The 20,234-nt window shown below is 42.3% G+C and overlaps 1 protein-coding gene across 2 annotated transcripts in view; it reads right to left on the reverse strand.

Annotated features, from left to right (window-relative positions):
* ENOSF1 (enolase superfamily member 1) overlaps positions 1 to 20,234 on the reverse strand; it is a 166,861-nt gene that overhangs the window by 15,938 nt on the left and 130,689 nt on the right. For both annotated transcript variants that reach the window (XM_030212979.1, XM_030212972.1), the window contains 2 exons: positions 15,307 to 15,406; positions 5,605 to 5,686 (listed from right to left, as the gene is read on the reverse strand). In XM_030212979.1, coding sequence (XP_030068839.1) covers positions 5,605 to 5,686; positions 15,307 to 15,406 — 182 coding nt within the window. The remainder of the gene's footprint in view (positions 1 to 5,604; positions 5,687 to 15,306; positions 15,407 to 20,234) is intronic.

Here is a 20,234-nt window from a genome sequence, read left to right on the forward strand (position 1 = left end):
AGTCTCACAGTTGGTGATATTGAAATGCATTGGGTGAAGGTATCCCGTATTCTTCTTGTACTGCCCCAAACGCTAAGAGTCCCCCATCCTCCCACACTTGCCCAAGCTCACATAGACCTAATTGTTCCCAATTGCCATAACAGGGATAGGATACCCCAGGGAAAAATCTCGGTGCAAATCGTATAGGCATATGCAGAAAGTGTGTGCGCCCTGGAAAGAAGCGCCCTCTAATCGCGCACCAGGTCTTAAGAGGCCACTGAAGAAGTGGCGGGGCTATTTTAACCACCCCCTCTTAATAATCTCTCGGGTAACCAGTGGATAGCCCTCAGTGGGTATAGGTCAAACCAAGTTTGCTCCAGCACTGTCCAAATCTTTCTCTTCTCCTGAGCTGCCTGATAGTAAAGAAAGAACGAGGGGACTCCCATTCCCCCATGAGCTTGCGGTTAGCACATTACCGCTCGACGCACCCGTGGGGGTCTCTTTTTCCAAATGAGAGAGAACATTCTCCTCTGCAAGCCTTGAAAGAATTTATCAGATATAGAGATTGGCAGTGCCATAAACAAATATAGCAATTTAGGGAGCAAAATCATTTTAACCGCATTTATGCATCCTAGCCAAGAGATCGCCAATCCCTCCCACCTTTCCAATTCTAAGAATAGCTCTCGCATTTTAGCAGGGAAGTTTGCCTCATAGAGATCCTCTAGGCACTTAGTCAAGTTGACCCCCAAGAGAGGAGACAAAGCGCAGCTCTGACTTGTTCCCCGGAATAAGGGAAACTGAGAGGTATGGCTACCATTTACTTGCACTGAAGCAGTGGGCCCCTTATATAAAAGATATAGCCAATGAAGAAAACAGCCCAATATTCCCATTCTCTCCACAACTGCAAACAAGAAGGGCCAGTGCACCCTACTGAACGCCTTCTCTGCATCTAATGAGAGTAGACACATGGGAAATTTCATGGAATGAGCACAGTAAATAAGGTGAAGCACCCGGCAAATGTTATAAAAAGTTTGATGCCCGTGAACAAACACTGCCTGATCCTCCTGCACTAGAAGTAGAAGGTAATGTAATAAATGAGATGCCAGTATCTTAGTGAAGATTTTATAGTCCACCCCTAGTAAAGAAATCGGCCTGTAGGAGCTACATAGTTGCGGGTCTTTACCCAGTTTAGGTAAAACTGTAATAAGAGCCAAATTCCAAGTCTCCGGGAGTGTTTGTGCCTCCTGTAATGAGTTGAACACCCTCAAAAGGAGAGGGGCCAAAAGCTTCAAAAATCTTATAAAGCCATCTGGCCCCGGTGCAAGGCAAGCCGGCTCTGCTCTTCTCCTCCTCCCCGCGCGAGCTACAAAGTCCCAGTCTCTGAGTCCAGTACATACCTGAAGAAGGCAACCCGGTTGTCCAGTGGATTCTTCGGGGCAGGCAGAAAATATACCCACTCTTTCCTGCCTGCTGCCGGTGCTGACTCCCCCGCAGCGCTACTGCATCGCTCTTCAAAATGGCCGCCGAGACTTACAAGGGCGGCCTCCAAGACTTCAGCAGAAGTCTCAGCGGCCATTTTTAAAGAGCGATCCGGCAGTGGGGGAGGGTCGGCGCCGGCAGCGGACAGGCAAGACTGGGGATCTTTCCTGCCTGTCTGCCTGCCCCGAAGAATCCACTGGACAACCAGGGTGGTTGCCTTCTTCAGGTATGTACACTGGACTCGGAGCCTGGGACTCTGTAGCTCGGGGGAGGGAGGGAGGAGAGCCGGCTTGCCTTGAAGAACAATCGGCTCGCAAGATGGTAAAAAATTTAACAACCGGCTCTTGCGAGCCGGCTCCAGCACACCACTGAGTCCCCCCCAACTAACACTGACCCCTCCCCATGTGTCAGTAATAACTGATCCAATTGGTGGAAAAATTCATTGTGGTCCGCATTAGGCCCATATACATTAACTATAGTGTATTTCTGAGTCCCCACTGAAAAACCTAATAGAAAACAACCCCCCTATCTCGAATAGTTTTTTTCAATGCACCAAGGGCAGGAATCATTAAACGCTATCAAAACCCCCTTTGTCTTGCCCCCCTCACGGTTAGATGCAAAATAAAGAAGTGGGTAATTATGATGTCTACACAAATGTTCGTGTTGCGGCTTTAGATGCGTCTCCTGAATCAGGGCAATGTCCACCTTCAAACGAACCAGCTCCCGAAATAGAAGCTGACGCTTCATAGGCACATTCAGATCCCTGACATTCAGGAGCATTAATTTTATATCTGGCATCCAAACAGTTTCATACCCCCACTCCAGCCATCAACAGCTCCTCCATTCACACCCCTCTCCCTCCACTCCCAACCATCATTCAACCTCCAAACCAATCCTCCCCACATTCTCCAGATCTTCGATTTTATCAGCTAATTGCTGGTAGCCCAAGTGTACATCCGACACCCTGCGATCTAGGGATCCCATCTCCTCCATCTGCTCCACAACTCGGCTTTCCACTTCTTCCAGTCTATTACCCAGATCCCGGATTTCACCTCTTAAGTCTGCCCCTATTGAGGCCAGCTCAGAGTGAACAGCTTTCAGGTCAGAGCGATTCTCCTGTAGCCATTTTTTAGGTTGATCGAGGGAGTTCTCTCTGCTAAGTCCTGGCCTTCCCCAGATGCAGATAGATCTCGGGGCGACAAACTCTCTGAGTGCTGCGAGGTGCGCACGGGCGGTGGTTCCGAGTCCGCCTAGCGGTTTGCAGTCGTGCCTCCCGCATACGTGAACTGTGACAAGTTGGTCTGCAAACTCGTCTCTGGTAGCCTGGACTCTTCTCCTTGCTGTTCTAGTCAAAATCAGCTGATTGAAGCTTAGATGCTGGGGGAAACAGTTCGAAAAATAGCATGGGCGAGCAGGAGCAATATCTTCAGACTGCCATACTGTTTGGTGATGTCACTTCCTCCCTCTCCTCCTCTGTCTTAATATTATATCCTTTAGTAGTATATATCAAATAAAGAAAACCTGAAGTTTCCTAATCACCCTGTAGCCTTTTTAAAAAAATTGGCATAATATTAGAAAACCCCACAAGTTTGATTTGAATTATATTAGATATTGCCAGTAACAGGTTCACAATTCCATACTTGAGTTCTACAAAACTTTGGGATGAATATCATCTGGTCCAGGTAATTTGCTATTTGTGAAGTTGCTCTGTCATATCTTCAGTTACTTTGAATCATCATCTTCAAAGAGTGTTTCCAGTGTAGCTATTATCTTCCCAAAATCCACTTGAGTAAAAGGCCAAAACAAAGAACTCATTTAGTTTTTCTGTTATGGCTCTGTCTTCCTCAAGCACTTTTTTACCCTTGGTTATGTCATGATTCAGTTGACTCCAGTAGAAGCCTCTTGTTTTTGATATACTCGGAGTTGTTAGTTTTTGCATCTATGGCAAGTTTCTTCTGAAAATCTCTCTTATTCTATCTTATGCTCTTTCCCACTTTACTCAGAGTCTGCCTCCCATTTTTTAAAGATACTTTTTGCCTTTAATAGTCTCTTTGACTATGCCAGTAGTCATTTGGTCCTCCTTCAACCTTTTTAATGGATGGAATGCATTTTATCTAAGAACATAAGTATGGGACAGACGGTCCATCAAGCCCAGCATCCTGTTTCCAACAGTGGCCAATCCAGGTTACAAGTACCTGGCAAGATCCCAAAACAGTACATTTTATGCTACTTATCCTAGAAATAAGCAGTGGATTTTCCCCAAGTCCATTTTAATAATGGCTTACAGACTTTTCTTTTAGGAAGCTATCCAAACCTAAGATAACTGCTTTTACTACATTCTCTGGCTTTTAAGATGGTATTTCTTACCATCTCTGTACTTCATGCAAACTTTTATTTCTCACAGATGCGTTTATTTTTCTCATATTGCTATGGTGTGAGCAAAAGTAACTCCCATAGCTACTCCTGAGATTTGTTAAAAATTTTGATCTTCAAAAACAAAATGATTAAAGCACAATGCAATCGACAACTAAACCTACGGAGCTGCATAAAAGGAAGTTGAATGACCTTCATAACCTGATTCTTGCAGTGACAGTCTATAGTCAAGCAACACCCTTTTAATAGGAGTTTATGAACTTTTCCTCCAGGAACTTGTCCAACCTTTTTTAAAGCCCAGATATGCTAACTGCTATTACCACATCCTCCGACAACGTGAGTGAACAAATACTTTCTCCTATTTATTTTAAAGTATTAAAAACTGCTCTCTCTCCTTTTGTAAATCTTAGCCTAGCAGCCTGGTTCCATCTCTATTAAGGTGAAGCTCATCACATCCTTCCTCAGAATGTTGCCCAGTTCCTAACTAATCTAAATTCCTCATTCCTGCGCCATAGTCTCAACCACACGTTGAGGTTCTGGAACTCTGCCTGTCTCTTGGGTCTTGTGCGTGGAATGGGGAGTATTTCTGAAAAGGCTACTCTGGATGATCTGTTGCCAGAATTTATACCTGAACACCATTTTTTAAAAAGTATTAGTGAAGGCTGAATATGCACCAGGCACTGTGAGGACAATTATAAGGGTGCCTATTTGAAGCCTATTCTATAAAGGGAAGTGGACACCTAATTTTCATTGTAGAATACTTGTGTACCCACATATATATGCCTGTGTTCAGGTGCAAGCATTTACATCAGCCGTAGAGCTGGTGTACATGCTTGCGTCTAGATTGTTGGATAACGTGTTAATTATCATATTCTAAAATTTACAATTACAACTGTGCACCCCACCAGATTCCACCCATGTGTACACCAACTTCCACAAATGAACACTGCATTTAGGCACAATATTAAGTGCATAGCCAGAATACTGGTATTTATGTGCCTTTGTGCACACATACGCAAATATATGCCAGTATTCTAGTCATTTACGTGCGTATTTGGCACCTAAATGTTGATGCCCACTTTCTAGAATTACTCCCCCATTGACTTCTGTTATGCTAATATTTCCCCCCCATCCCTACTTTGGGCAATAGTCCATAGGTAAAGATTTGAATTACAGACTGAAAAACGCAACACAACCACTATCACTTCAGTTGAACACTTTTAAAACACTCACTTCTTAGAAACTAGCAATTCAATTCTCCAGTTACTCTTTCAAACCAGAAACTAGTAGATACAATAGCACACAATGTTCTGTTCTTTATTGCTAGTGAGTGTTATAAAAATGTATAGTACAGCTTTACAGCATGTGTTGGGTTTTTTTTTTGGCACATTGTCAGCCACAGGGAAGACCTATAACAAGTCTAGTCATTAATTTGTTTGCCTTATTGAGAACACATGAAAAGACAACATATTGTATTTCCAAAAGGTAACCTCTTTTTGAGATGTTGGCTTAATACATTTTCAACATAGGCTTTCAAAATCAGTTATGGCTGAGACTTGACCAGGCCTGTCCCCTGGATGCTGCTGTGCTACTATTCTGTTATAGGTACCTATCTTTATAAAATATAGCCCAGCATTTTAGTGCTGTGGTTCATAAACTGAAACGATGTGTCAGATACATTCTAGCTATGTTCATATTTCTTATGATCCTAGAGGTGTGTATAGTCAAAGAGTGCGTTGTAAATGAACCACAACAATCATCATCATGAAATACCTGAGGAGGCATGTAGACCGCTTTCTTGATTGTAACAGGATATTTGAAGTGTTCATGAAGGTGATCTACATATTCACACATTCTGCAGAATTAAAAAACAAGAAGGGACATAGATCATATGCTCTTACTAGTAAATGTGTGTGTGTGTATGCGTGTACGTATAAACATACATAAAGATATAAAAGAGTTCGATAAAATACACAGACCAGCGCAGTATGGTAAAATTCACTTTTATTCAAACAAGTCTGATGTGACCATGTTTTGGCTTGCACCTGGATCAGGGGAATAAACAATACTCCTGTAGTTTTATTCAAACTCTAATTAGTAAAATTATATCAACAAGATGTATTCCAATAATAATCCACTTTTGAAGACCGGTCTCAAGCCACAGGTTAATGAAACTCCTGGTCACTGAAGCCTAACGTAAGTGGATTATTGAAATAATTTTACCACTTGAATAAGGCTACAGGACATTATTTATGCTTCTGATGTAAGTGCAAACCAAAATGTGGCCGTACTGGACTCATTAGAATAAAAGAGACTTTTCCCATATTGTGCTGAACTCTTTTTCATATCTTTGTGGTTTTTTGTTGGATCGTGCCTCTATTTTTGTTTGTTAATATATAATAATTTGCACCTCCAATATTCTACGTCTGGATGCCTGGGTTCGTAACATTCATTCCCACCCATTGCCCCGCCCTCGCGTCAAAACGTAATGACATCAGAGGGTGGAACAATGAGGGGGAAGGGAACGCTGGAGGCGAAATGATGTCAGGAGGAGAGAATCGCGGGACATCGAGGGGAGGGAGGAAGGGGAAGGCAGAGGAGAATTGATGGACGTGGATGGGATGGGAGGACAGACATAGGCGCCCTGTATAAGAGGCTTGGCCGTGACCTTCCCCTGGCTGCTGCCCCCCCAAATGCAGCACTGCAACCAGGCAGCTCTCGGATGGTCCCTCCGCTCCTTCCCGCCCTCAGCTCCCCGATCGACAGCCCTCCTCTCCGTTCCTCCCCCCTCCTTGCGCGTGTTTAACCCTTTTAGTTTCAGATGCAGCGACGGCAGTGAAGAGGACAACACAAGCGGGCTCGCCTCCAGCTTCTCCCTTCCCTCACACAGTGTCCCACCCTCGCGGAAACAGGAAATGCATCATCGCAGAAGGCGGGACACTGTATGAGGGAAGGGAGAAGCTGTGTTGTCCTCTTCACTGCGGTCGCTGCGCCTGAAAGTAAAAGGGTTAAACGTGCAGGGGGGGAAGGAACAGAGAGGAGGGCTGTCAGGGAGCATCGGTGGACATGGATGGGAAGGCAGGGGGAGGGAAGAGATGGCTGTAATTGGAGAAGAGATCGCTGGACAGGAGAGGAGGGGAAGGCAGGGGGAGAGAAGAGATCGCTGGACAGGAGAGGAGGGGAGGGCAGGGGGAGAGAAGAGATCGCTGGAAAGGAGGGGAGAGAGGAGAATTGCTGGACATGGACGGATGGAGGGGAGGGCAGGGGAGAGAGGAGAATTGCTGGACATGGATGGATGGAGGGGGCAGGGGAGAGAGCAAATTTGCTGGATATGGATGGATGGATGGAGGGAGGAGAGGGCAGGAGAGAATGGAGAGTTGCTAGACATGGATGGATGGAGGAGAGGGCAGGGGAGAATGGAGAGTTGCTGGACATGGATGGATGGAGGAGAGGGCAGGGGAGAATGGAGAGTTGCTGGACATGGATGGATGGAGGGGAGGGAAGTCAGGAAGGAGATGCACATGGATGGAGGGGAGGGAAGAGAGGAGAAATGCTGGACATGGATGGAGTCTGTGTACTCTTTATCTTTTAAAAATACTATAAATAAAAATAACAAAAAAAAAAGATTTAAACAAAAAAAAAAACATAGATAAAACAATCCGTATCTCACACCCCTGGAGCATATTACTCATTATACACCCTTCCCAATTATTACTTATCATGACAGAACATTTCTCCTAACGGTTCCCATAATCGTCATTACATGATAGCCCTGCTAGCGCCTGTTTCATTTGTGTGAGAAACGGGCCTTTTTTTTACTAGTGTATGTGTATATATATATATATATATATATATATATATATATATATATATATATACATATACACACACACACACACACACATACATACGTATATATATATGTATGTGTAAACACACACATACATAACTAATAAGCTAGGCATTTTAAATGTAAAGTTAGTTTTCGATTAACTAGTGCACAAAAAATACTTCAGGTCGTAGATTTCTTACCTGTACAGAATACATACAGTAAGATACTGAGGGCTTTTGGATATAAAGCCCACTAGACTAAAATGTGGAACCTTCTAGTTTTGAGAGCTGGACATGGGAGGAACAAATTTAATGAGTGACGAACTTGTTTTAAGAAGACACATTATAGGGATGGACAGCTAGATGTCTCTATAAGGCAGCAATGGGCTTTGGCTCTCAAGTTTGTAGGAGAAGGACAAACTGCCTTTCCTTTCTACTGGGAGAGGGTATGTTCATCTATCAATCTAACTGGATTGGGGTCCAGAAGGGACTCACAGCAGTACTTAGGATTGTTGATATTCCCAAGTCTTGGGGATAAAAGGCTCATCTTGGAGGCAGTGTTTATCAGCCAGGTTATTTCTATTTACACTCCCTGGGAGAAGAGAATTATCTAGTTCCAAAGGGGGTTTCTGAGAGGATGAATCCTATTGGGAGCAAGATGACGACCCAATTTTTTGCTAAGTCACTCAGCAAAACATTATTTTTGTAATTTTTGGACTGTTGAAACTCTACACATGTTTTTTTTTGTTGTCTGAGAAACTTTTAATGTGGTTTTCAATAAACAATTGTAGTTTGGAATACTGCATACGTGGATTTTTCTTGAGAGAGAGTATGATCCACTGGGGCCTTGCAGCTCCGCCATAGAAGAATCTTGAATATAGGACTCTACTGGGTTCGTTAGTGCTCAGCAATACTCAAAGGTAACCTCTTGCCTGTTTTCAAAAAGTGTCCTGGGAACAAAGGATGCTATATCAAAAGCTATATACAGTACATGATTAGTGGATTATAATTACATGTAAGCACTGTTCTCTCTAAGCTGAGCAGGAGTCCTCCACCTACTGTCCTGCCAGTGGATGGTGCTGTTTCACTATCAGATTTTCAACAGTGAGGGACAGGCAAGACCTGCAGGACTCTAGGGAACCTGCCTGTCTCTAGCTATTGAAAATAAAATATTGAAGCACCACTGCCCACTGGTAGCAATGCCGTTGGAGGACTCCCGCTCGACTTAGAGGAAACTGTACTGTACATGCAAGGTCTCTATATGAGCAAAGTGCTGCAGCTCTTTTTAAATCTATAAATTACTTGATCTATTTTTTCTTTGGATTACTTTTTCTGGGAGCTGGTATACATTTCTGTATACAGTAGAAGCCCCATTATTCAGCATGTATGGGAAATAGGTGGTGTTGGTTAATCAAAATATGCCACATGCAGGGAACAGTGTGACACTGGATTGGAAAGAGCACAGTGCAAAGCAGGGAGAAGCTACCCTGCTCCTTAATCCAGCCCTTCCCCTCCTGTCCTTCTCCAGGGCCAGGCAAAATGAAAAGTTTTATTCATTTATTGTGTTTGATATACTGCAAAAGGCGGATGAGGCATCAATGATGTTTACAATAATAAAAATAATAGGAGTTTGAGAAAAGGAGAGGGACAGGTGCAAAACAGAACAGAGAAAGAGAGGCTACAAATCAAAAGGAGACTTAAGAGGCAGGCAAGCTAAAAGCTTCAGAAAGAAGATGGGTTTTGAGTTCTCTCTTGAACTGAAGACATGGGATCAGAGTTTTGCAAGGTGGAGATCAACCTTTGGGAGCTTAGAAAGGCTTGCATTTGCAGGAAGTGTGGGAGAGAGTGACTGGACAGGTGATCACAATTTTCTTGGACATTCTTCATCTGGCTTTAGCAACTTGACCAAATGTCAGTATTATCCTTCAGACACAGAACAAAAGATTTCAGGGTTCGAAACACCAGTACCCAGTTAGGGAGTTATGTTATCCCATCACACACATTCTTTTAATTGCATACACAGTGTGTCACACTGATATGTCCACTAGTGTGTGTATATTGTTTTCTGTAACACCAGGATCACAAACCTAATATAAATGAAGTCCTTATTACAAGGCCTTCAAGGGGGCAGATGTAGAATTATGAGCACAGATATGCATTATGGAATGGGTTAAAAGGACAGAGATTGATAAGTCTGTATGACTCTGGAATCTATCAGAGATTGATGAGCCTGCATGATCTCTGGTATTTATCATACCCTTATGGGCAAGGGAGGCCTTGGGAAAGAAACTAGCATAAACATCAGAAGAATGTTGCCTAACAGTTTAAGGGAACCAGATAATAATCTGTGAGAAGGACAGTTTGCAGAAAGAGAGTCATGCAAATCATTGTCTGAAACAAACGATATAAGCTGCCGTCTCAGAAGAATATTTCAGAGATGCAGACAGTAAGCAGCTTTTTAATGTTACTGAATTGATCTCTCATGAGAAGCTATTGTATTTGTATTTGGTAAGTGAATAAAATATACTTTCTCATAAGCACTTAGCATTGGTTTCTTTTACCCCTCCCAGTTGAGAATGGCTGGTTCATGCTAATTTGGGAAGGGATACAAGCAGCCTAAAAACAATATTCAGGGTCAATAGCCCTGGGCCTACTACTGTTATGAAAACCATCAAAAATAATGGCTTTAAGAAGTAGTAGCTGTAGCTCAATGCCTTATTTTTCCAGTTATTGTTCTTACAGGGGAAGGTGAGAGTGAAAGCATGATTTCCCAGGACAAACCAACTAATCCTTGTTTTCCTTTTAGAAACTCTATACGGATGATAAAGAATTCTGCCAAGGGGTTATATTTTCTAAACTAAATAAATATATAGAAAGACATGTCCCACATATTTTTTCACACTAGTGTTATCTATAAATCCTTTCAACTGACGTATTATCAAAGAGACTAGTAAATAGTGCATTTGCTGTAGTTCGGGGGGGGGGGGGGGGGGAGGAGGAGGAAGGGCTTAAAGATAAAGTTATGCTTTGTCTTGTAACATAATAGTCTATTTCCAGATAACATAACTTGTGACAGAGATAATTCAACATATGAAATCCCTTGCTCTGAAAAGAGTCACACTTTGGTTCTCCTGAATTAAAAAAAAAAATCACTGTAGTTTTGAAAATTGCATTTCAGAACACAAATTTGCCTGTGGGTGCATGGAGTGACAAACACCTTAGAAATACTGGGATTAAGCATCAAATTATTCTTCATGGTATCTCCAGGCAGAGGTAGCTTAAAATGGAATTAGTACACTCTCTACAGGGTCAGTTTACTGATGCTGGAGGGAAAGGCTCAGTGATATTATCAGGGTTTGCAGTGGAATGAGCAACTTATGCATGCCATGCTGTTGTCTGGATGGGTTTTTGTTATTGTGTAGGATGGGCTTTTAGAATGTGTGTGTGTGTGTGGGGGGGGGGGGTGCATTTGATGTCTTGGTGGCTCCGTTGTCCTTAACATGCTTAATTTTCATAACTTGGTTGGGGAGGGGATAATGGGAAGGTTTCGATGTGAGTAGGTTTAGGTGTTGCAGTTTGTCATGGGAACGTGCTGAGTAAGGGTTTTATATTGGGATGATGGGAGGATGTACAAGGGAATTATGTGGGGAGGTGCAGTCGGTTAATGAAATAGGGAAAACTAATAATTGTAATAGAATTAGTACTTGTTATTTATTGTAATGGGAACTGTTTTTGTGGTGACAGATTCTACATTATCTTTCAGAGATCAGATCTCAGCACTCTCTAGGAGAGCATTTTATCTGATGAGACAATTGCGGTCTATTAGGGATTATTTTAATGAGGCTGCCCTTCAGACCTTGATCCATGTTCTGTTTACTTCTAGACTTGATTATGGTAATGTAGTATATTGGGGTCTACCAAAGGCACAGCTTAAGTGACTACAAACATTACAAAATACCACAATTAGGCTTTTGGGGAATGTAACAGATTGTTTGATCATGTATCTCCATTATTTATTAAATTCCATTGGCTGCCCCTCTCCTATAGGCGCCAATTTAAGATTTTATGCTTAGCGCACAAGGCAATTTGAGATCAGCAACCTCCATATTTGAGTAGGCATACAATCTTATACACACCTACTAGATATTTAAGGTCTTTACAAGATTTCGGGACGAGGAACCCTCCCTTAACAAAGGGGTGGTCTGGGCTACTATAGCTCATTGATAGATATCGATAACAAAGAAAGCACAGAGAGGCACAAAAGGCTCAGTTTGAAGGAGTACCTACTCATCTGGAATGTTAGGGCAGACATTTGATGAAAGCATAGTGTCTGGTTTGCTTGCCCCGGGATTAGTAATACAGAATGCTGCTACTAATTAGATTTCTGCCAGGTAATTGGGACCTGGATTGGTCACTGCTGGAAGCAGGATACTGGGCTAGATGGACCATTGGTCTGACCCAGTATGGCTATTTTTATGTTCTTATGTAAGGGACAGAGCCATTTTTTTGGCGGGCTCCCGTTCTTTGGAATGGCTTGCCTAAGGAAATCCATGGGGAGACAAATTATAAGAAATTTAGGGCCCTGTTTACTAAACCATGCTAGAGGCGCATTAGTGTATTTAGCGCACTCTAACCATTCGCGCATGCTGTGTAGGCGACCACAATATTCCTATGGGTGCCTACACAGTTAGAGTGCGCTAATTTTGTGCACAAGCTAAAAACGCTAGCGCACCTTAGTAAACAGGGCCCTTAAGGTTTCATTGAAAATGTATTTCTTTAAGTTAGTGTTTAATCTGTAGTCAGAGAGTAGAGTGATTTGAAGGCTTTCTTTGCTATTTAGATCTGTAAGGATGACTGTGATTCTTGTGTGCATGTAGTAGGTCCATGTTATAGAGTCCTTTCTTTACTTTCATGCTAATTGTTATGAATTTCTATTGTAAACCGCTCAGGTTTAGGAAGGGTGAGCGGGTTATCAAGCTTTTTAAGTAAACATCCAATCAGTACATTGCAAATCTGCTTTCAGCTGTCTTCAAAAAATCTGGAAATGTGAAATATATGTTTTAAACTAAATAATATTTCACATTTCCAGATTTTAAACTAGTTTTAAACTAAATAGCATAGTAATTTTTAGCAACTTTCTATGGCTCGCTTCAAGATTCTCTAGTATGTGGTGAACATAAGAAGAACGGGGAGCTGTAAGCAATTGCAGCCGCACCCATAGAAATATTCGCTAATACTTCTGTTTAAAGAGGGTGTTTCCTGTCTATCCACACTCTATTGATGATCTTCACCTTTACTTCTGAAAAAGGAACTTATGTGGCCTTTAAATTTCAGGGATAACATCTTTAGGTCATTTTTTGTGTTGCTCTAATAAAAGTATCAAGAACCTATAGTCAATCTGATTTCCCCAGGACTAATCTTGCTGGTGAACTCTGTACTAGATTTTAAAGTTAGAAATAATTTTTTTAGGCAATTTCTTCACATCCAAACCCGCACTTCAACAAACAAAGGGCTGATTGTAATGAAATAATCTACAAGTTTATTTGTAAACTTGGTCTTTGGCCCAAATACAGACAAAAGAAGCATCAATTTATATATTTTTAAGATAAGGAGCATTTTTACATGAAAACAAAAAGCTGTGACTCAAAGACCAGGGGACTCTCAAAGACCAAGGGGCACTTAATGATTACATGGAAATACATTTAAAACAAATAGAAGGAAATACTTTTCACTCAAAGAATAATTAAGCTCTGGAACTCGTTGCCGGAAGATGTGGTAACAGCATTTAGCGTATCTAGGTTTAAAAAAAGGTTTGGATAAGTTCCTGGAGGAAAAGTCCACAGTCTGTTATTGAGATAGACATGGGGGAAGCCACTGCTTGCCCTGGGATTGGTAGCATGGAATGTTGCTACTAATTGGGATTCTGCCAGGTACTTGTGACCTGGATTGGCCACTGCTAGAAGCAGGATACTGGGCTAGATGGACCATTGGTCTGACCCAGTATAGCTATTCTTATGTTCTGCTGTAATACATTTCAATAGAAAAGAATTTCAATCTTTCATAGAAAAATGTATCAATTATTCAAAGAAAGTAGGAAAAAATAACTATATAATGTTAAAAAGACAATAACATCTAATTATATCAGCATAGAAATATATAGGTACAGGTTCTTGGCTTTATCTGTCAGAGTCCCTCACCCGGTTGCCCAAAAGCCTCCTTAAGAAGTGGGCTTTTAATGAGGCTTTGAATCTTGTAATGGATTCTTCCATACTTGTGACCTGGATTGGCCACTGTTGGAAGCAGGATACTGGGCTAGATGGATCATTAGTCTGACCCAGTATGGTTATTCTTATGTTCCTTAATAACATTTTATCTGAAACTATGTTGCTCAGAAAGGTTCTACTAACAGTTTGTTCCCATGTCACTATCACACAAAATCTAGTCACCTACATTAGGATTAAATTTCTATGGCTCATTGACCTACATAAAAACATATACATTGTCCTACTGGGTCAGATGAAAAGTCCATCTAATCCAGTATTCTGCTTCTAATTGCAGCTAAAGCCAGATCACAAGTAGTTTAGTTTATTGGAGATTTAAAATCAGAATGGTTAACAATAAAAGCATAAAAACAATAAAAATTGAAAGGAACTCCAACTAATGCAAGAAAAGAGAGAATAGACCAGGCAAGAAAAGAGCAAAACAAAAGAGAGCAGAGCTGATTAGTCCACCGAGCCAGCACCACCCAGGACACACCTAAAAGGCTTTAGTAAAAAAAAATGGGTTTTTAAGATATTTTTGAACTGGGAGTACCTGGCAGAATATCAAAAAATAGCAAGACTCCATACTACTTAACCCCAGAGAAAAGCAGTGGCATGCATTTTGCCTCCGGGAATTTGCCCAAACCTTTTTAAAATGAACCCCCCCCCCCCCGGGTGCACGCCACTGTGGGGGGGGGGGGGGGTGCTGCGGCGCGCGCCTGCTCCTTCGAGTTCGCTAAACTTCGTTTGTTCGCTGCAGGCAGCTCCCTCTGCCCCGGAACAGGAAGTAACCTGTTCCGGGGCAGAGGAAGCTGCAGCGAACGAACGAAGTTTAGCGAACTCGGAGGAGCAGGCGCGTGCCGCGACACCCCCCAGCGGCGTGCACCCGGGGCGGACCGCCCCCCACCTTGGTACGCCACTGTTAAAATGGCTTTTACCACTTGCTCCAGCAATGAGTTCCAGAGCTTAACTATACGTTGAGTGAAAAAAAAAAAACATTTACTGCTACTTCTGTGCAGCTATCCTTCCAGCTTTTTTTCTAATACTCCTGAGCTAACAATGAGAGAGAGAATTAATTCATTTCTCATTTAGGTTTTGAGACACGGGCTACTTGTGTCACATTCCTCACTTGTTCATCTGCCGCTACTAAAATGATGGATTCATGCTAGGAGCCGCTTTGAAGGAATCTAGCACGGATCAATGTGTGAGTGGGTGATGGAATTGATGAAGCACTGGAATTAATGACAAAAAAAAGGTTTTGCACATTAAAGCAACTCCCCAAGATGTGCTAAGAATACAAACAAGTTTTAATAGGTACAGTGCAGCCTGCTAATGAATGGGAAAACTGATAAAAGCTATACTTCAGTAAAAGTGTATTACTGACCTGTTTTCCAGGCTTCCAGACACCGAAATATAATCAAATAATATCAAATGCTGCACTAGTTCACACAGCCCAACTCCTCCAGCATGAGGGCAAACGGGAACTGAAATTAAAGATATGCATATATTTAAATGCTTCTGGAACACACAATATACTTTGGTTTATTTGGAATATACCATTTCAATTCATTCTCACTTTTCCATGAAGATCTGGCTACAGAAATGAAGAGAACTATACTACTTAAAACAAAAATAGGGGACTGTCACCTTTCAGAGGTATCTAGGCCCAGACAGAACACTACCTTCTCTTGACTTTTAGGGCCCTGTTTACTAAGCCGCGCTATCGTTTTTAGCGCACACTAAAAAATTAACACACGTTAATGCTAGAGACACCCATAGGAATATATGGGTGTCTCTAGCATTAGCAAGAGTTAAATTTTAGCAGACTGGATGGACCGTACGGGTCTTTATCTGCCGTCATTTACTATGTTACTATGAGGAGCATAATCGAACGCGAACGCCCATTTGTAAAAACGTCCATCTTCGAGAACGGGTCCGTGAAGGGGCGGGCCGAACTGTATTTTCAAAAAAAATGGACGTCAATCTTTTTTTTCGAAAATACATTGGATTAGGGCGTTTTTTGAGCTGGGCGTTTTTGTTTTTTAGCGATAATCGAAACCGAAGCGTCCCAGCTCAAAAACGACCAAATCCAAGGCATTTGGTCGTGGGAGGGGCCAGCATTCGTAGTGCACTGGTCCCCCTGAGATGCCTCTATGCCAGCCTCAAATATCATACCTAGCTCCATGACAGTAGTATGCAGGTCCCCATAGCAATTTTACTTTAGTTGGTGCTGCGCGGGACCCATGCAGAGAGGAAAAATCGGAAGAAAAAAAAAACAAGCAAGCAAGTGCAGTCAGGGACGTCCAAATTAAAAGATAGTAAAAGGGGGAATTGAACCAGCAACCTTTTGATTACAAGCTTCTGTCAGCCAATCACAGCTCATTTAGCTGACAAACTACGCGCATGAGGAATATGCATGTTTATGTTTAATAAAAATTTACTATATCACTCACACTTTAAATAATACCTAAGAAGTTTACAAAAACAATCTACACCAGGGTTCTCAACCCAGTCCTTGGAGCACACCAAGCCAATCTGGTTTTCAAGATATCCACAATGAAAACGGATGAGAGAAATTTACATACACTGCCTCCACTGTATGCAAATTTATCTCACGCATATTGATTGTTCGTGTCCTGAAAACCTGATTGGTAGAGTGTGTCCTGAGTACTGGGTTGAGAACCCTTGATCTGTATTAACAGAAATAAGGCCATAAATTAAATAGGAAAGTAAAACACCATACCAGCATTCATCACAGATCGATCTGAATGGAATGTGGGCAGCACATGCAAATCTATGTCATGCATATTCAATGTAGATATTTTGGACATCAAAGTAGCTAAGGGGTACTCCAAGACCAGCATGAGACTCGTTGCTATAAACCACCACAGAGGTAGCATAGTAAAATATACATAGAGGGGCATTTTCGATATGACGTCTAAGTCGGATTTTGGACGTTTTGCACTAAAAGTCCCAAATCTGAATAGGAAATAGCCATTTTTGAAACAGCAAAATGTCTCTCTAAAAAAAAAATGGCCACATGCTAGATGGTTTTGTGCTCTGTGCGTTTATCTTTTTGGTCAATTTTCGGAAAAAAAAAAAGCCCAAGTGAAAGACGCACAAAATCAAGCCATTGGGATGTAGGATGAGCCAGCAATCTTAGCAGACTAGCTACATAGACATCCCAGGACAGCAATGGGGCACCCCAGGGGGCACTGCTGTGGACTTCATATAAAAACTCCCAGGTACACATCTCACCGTTACCCCCTTATCTTGTCTGCTGAGCTCTCCAAAACCCACCACCCTCAACAGTACACCACTACAGTAGCTCTTATGGGTGAAGGGGCACCTATACGTGGGTTGAGTAGATTTTTGGTCAGTTTTGGAGGGCTCACACATTCCACCACAAATGTGACAGAGTGAGAAATGGGCCTGAACTCCCTTCTCTACAGTCCACTGCACAGACCATTACACTACTCCAGGGACCTGTTTGCTGCTCTAGTAGAACTGTCCATAACATCTGAGGCTGTCATACAGGCAAGTAAGTACTATTTTTATTCACATCTTTGGGTGGTGGGAGGGGGGGGGGGGGGTCAGTGACCACAGGGGGAGTAAGGAGATTCATCCCTGATTCCCTTCAGTGGTTGTCTGGTCATTTAGGCCCCAATGCTCAAAAGCGGGCGCTAGAGGCCATTCGTGCCTGCATTTCCTACTGCTGAATCCACAGACAGCTGTAGCACAGGGAACAACAAACAGGCCGAAGCATACTGCGAACAGCATTCAAATTCCATTTAAATAAGGCAATTAAGTATTCCCTTTGATGCTCAACTAAGAGCATCCTGATAAGGGCGCTTTTAACGCCAGGAACCTAACTCCAGCTCCGAGCTTGCATTAGGAGTCAGGAAGAGGCCATGTCTCTTTAAAAAGACAGCTCCAGCTGTACTTCAATACAGCAGTTGTTGGGTTCCTAACAGGATATAATGTCCTGTAAACATGCGTCAAGTTGTGTATACAGAATGCAGGGAGAAGAATGGACCAGGCGTCTTTCAATACAGCTCAGGCTGCCACCTGTCTATTTTACCTCATTATTAATACATGGACAACACATCCTTTCTCCTGAAGGAAAATCTTGCAGCTTCATCTTAAAAGGTATTTTATCTGTCCTGGATTATTATAGGGAAGAAAAAGAGAAAAAGAAATGGGCTTCAGCAGCTTAGAAAGAACGGAGAAGCCAGCTAACTTTTAAGGGCTGGATCTCCTTTAGCTGCACTTACCAGCAGTTCTTCCTCCTCCTCCTCCTTCCCTCCTCCCACTCTGGCTTTTCAGAACATGCACTTAAGAGCTGTGCTTAACACACAACTCTTGAGCAAAGGCACCATGTACAATCATGCACCCTAATGTTCAATGATAACAACGTGCCTAAATTTACATTTAGTGCTGAGCATTGGGGAGTTCCTTCCCTGAGCTGCTGTGGCAGTATTTTTCCAGTGCCAGAGTTTTGTGCATCGGCCCCTTAGGGCACCTTTTTGTGTGCCTTATTCATTCTAAAAACAAGTCTAGATCAAAACCTAGTGTTAGGAATGCCCTAAGCCCGTCCTAATCCCATCCCTGAAACGCCCCCTTGTGATTTGGATGCACTACAGACGAATTGCATAGATAAACGTCTGCAAAATAGGTTTCAAAGATATCGATTTGGACATTTTGAAAAGAAATACATCCAAATACTGCTTCATGACACTTTTTGGATGTTTTTCTCTTTCAAAAATGAGCCCCTTAGTAACATAGTAGATGATGGCAAATAAAGATCTGTATGGTCCATCCAGTCTGCCCAACAAGATAAACTCATAGCATATGGTATGATGCAATATTACATATGCATACTTAGATCTTGATCTGTCTTTGCCATTTATGGGGCACAAACTATAGAAGTCTGCCCAGGACTGGTCTTATTCTCCAACTACTGATGTTGGCGTTTGATGACCACTCCAGGCCATCCAGATCTGTCTAGCCATAATCAAGGTACAGACCATAGAAGTCTAATCTTATTTTTCCAAATACTGGAATTGCCATCTAAACACCACTAGGTTTGTTCTGTTTCAATAGGAAACCTTTGTGTTTATCCTACACATTTTTTAAAATTCTGTTGCCGTTTTCATCTCCTCCACCTCTCGTAGGAGGGCTTTCCAGGTATCTACCACCCTCTCCATGGAAAAGTACTTCCCGATGTTATTCCTAAATCGACTCCCCCCCCACACCTCAATTCATGTCCTTTAGTTCTACTGCTTCTCTGTCTGTGGAAAAGGTTTGCTTCAAATATTTAAACATCTGTATCATATCACCCCTATCCTTCCTTTCCACCAAAGAGGTGATCTCTTGTTACTGCTTTCTGTTTACCTTATTGCTGGCAACTATCTGTGCAAAAGGATGAACTGGTGTCCACACTATAACTTCTGACACTGCATACCAGGAAACACCTGAATAAACTTCCTCCCAGAGTGAGCAAAACCCTGCAGTTCCCCACACTGAAGAGCTGATTCAACTGGGGATGCAGTTAGGTGTGTGTGTGTGTGTGTGTGTATATATATATATATATATACATATATAAGGTAGCTCTGCTGGTTTTGCACACAGAAATAGTCTTTTATACAATGTAGGGCTAGGAGCGATTAGCACTTACAGGCATACTTAGTGTGTTCCAAATAAGCCAGGATATTCCTGCACGCTGAACAGCAGGTTAAATGTGCGGCAGTACTTCCCATGGGGTAATTTTCAAGGGAAAAAGTATTACACATACTTTCCCTTTGGAAACTGGTAACATAGGTGCATATCTGCTGCAGGAGTTTGGTGGATCCTTGTGATTAGAGCACCAGGCTGACAACCAGCAAAACCAGGTTCAAATCTCACTGCTGCTCCTTTTGATCTTGGGCAAGCTACTTAACTCTCCACTTCCTCAGATGAAAAATTAGATTGTAAACTCTCTGGGGACACAGTAAACTGCACAGTTCATCCAGTCTGTCCAACAAGGTGGCAAGAGCCGCACACCACTCTGTGGGGGCCAAAGCCACCCATGTTTAAACACTGATTTTCAAGTCTCCACCATGCCAGCCACATATAGGCAGCCAAACATGGAGTCTTGGTTATAACCATAGATCAACCCCAAATATTGTTGACAGTGTTCACCAGTCAAGATGTCCTCCCCTACCCACTGAGCCCCACAGCACCCTCACTCACAGCACATGACAAAGTAATACACAACACTGAAGTTGTCAAAGCTTCACCCTGGTTCCCCCAATGCTGGATTTGGCAAATCAT

This window comes from Microcaecilia unicolor, chromosome 1 (assembly GCF_901765095.1).
Source record: "Microcaecilia unicolor chromosome 1, aMicUni1.1, whole genome shotgun sequence".
NCBI lineage: Eukaryota > Metazoa > Chordata > Amphibia > Gymnophiona > Siphonopidae > Microcaecilia > Microcaecilia unicolor.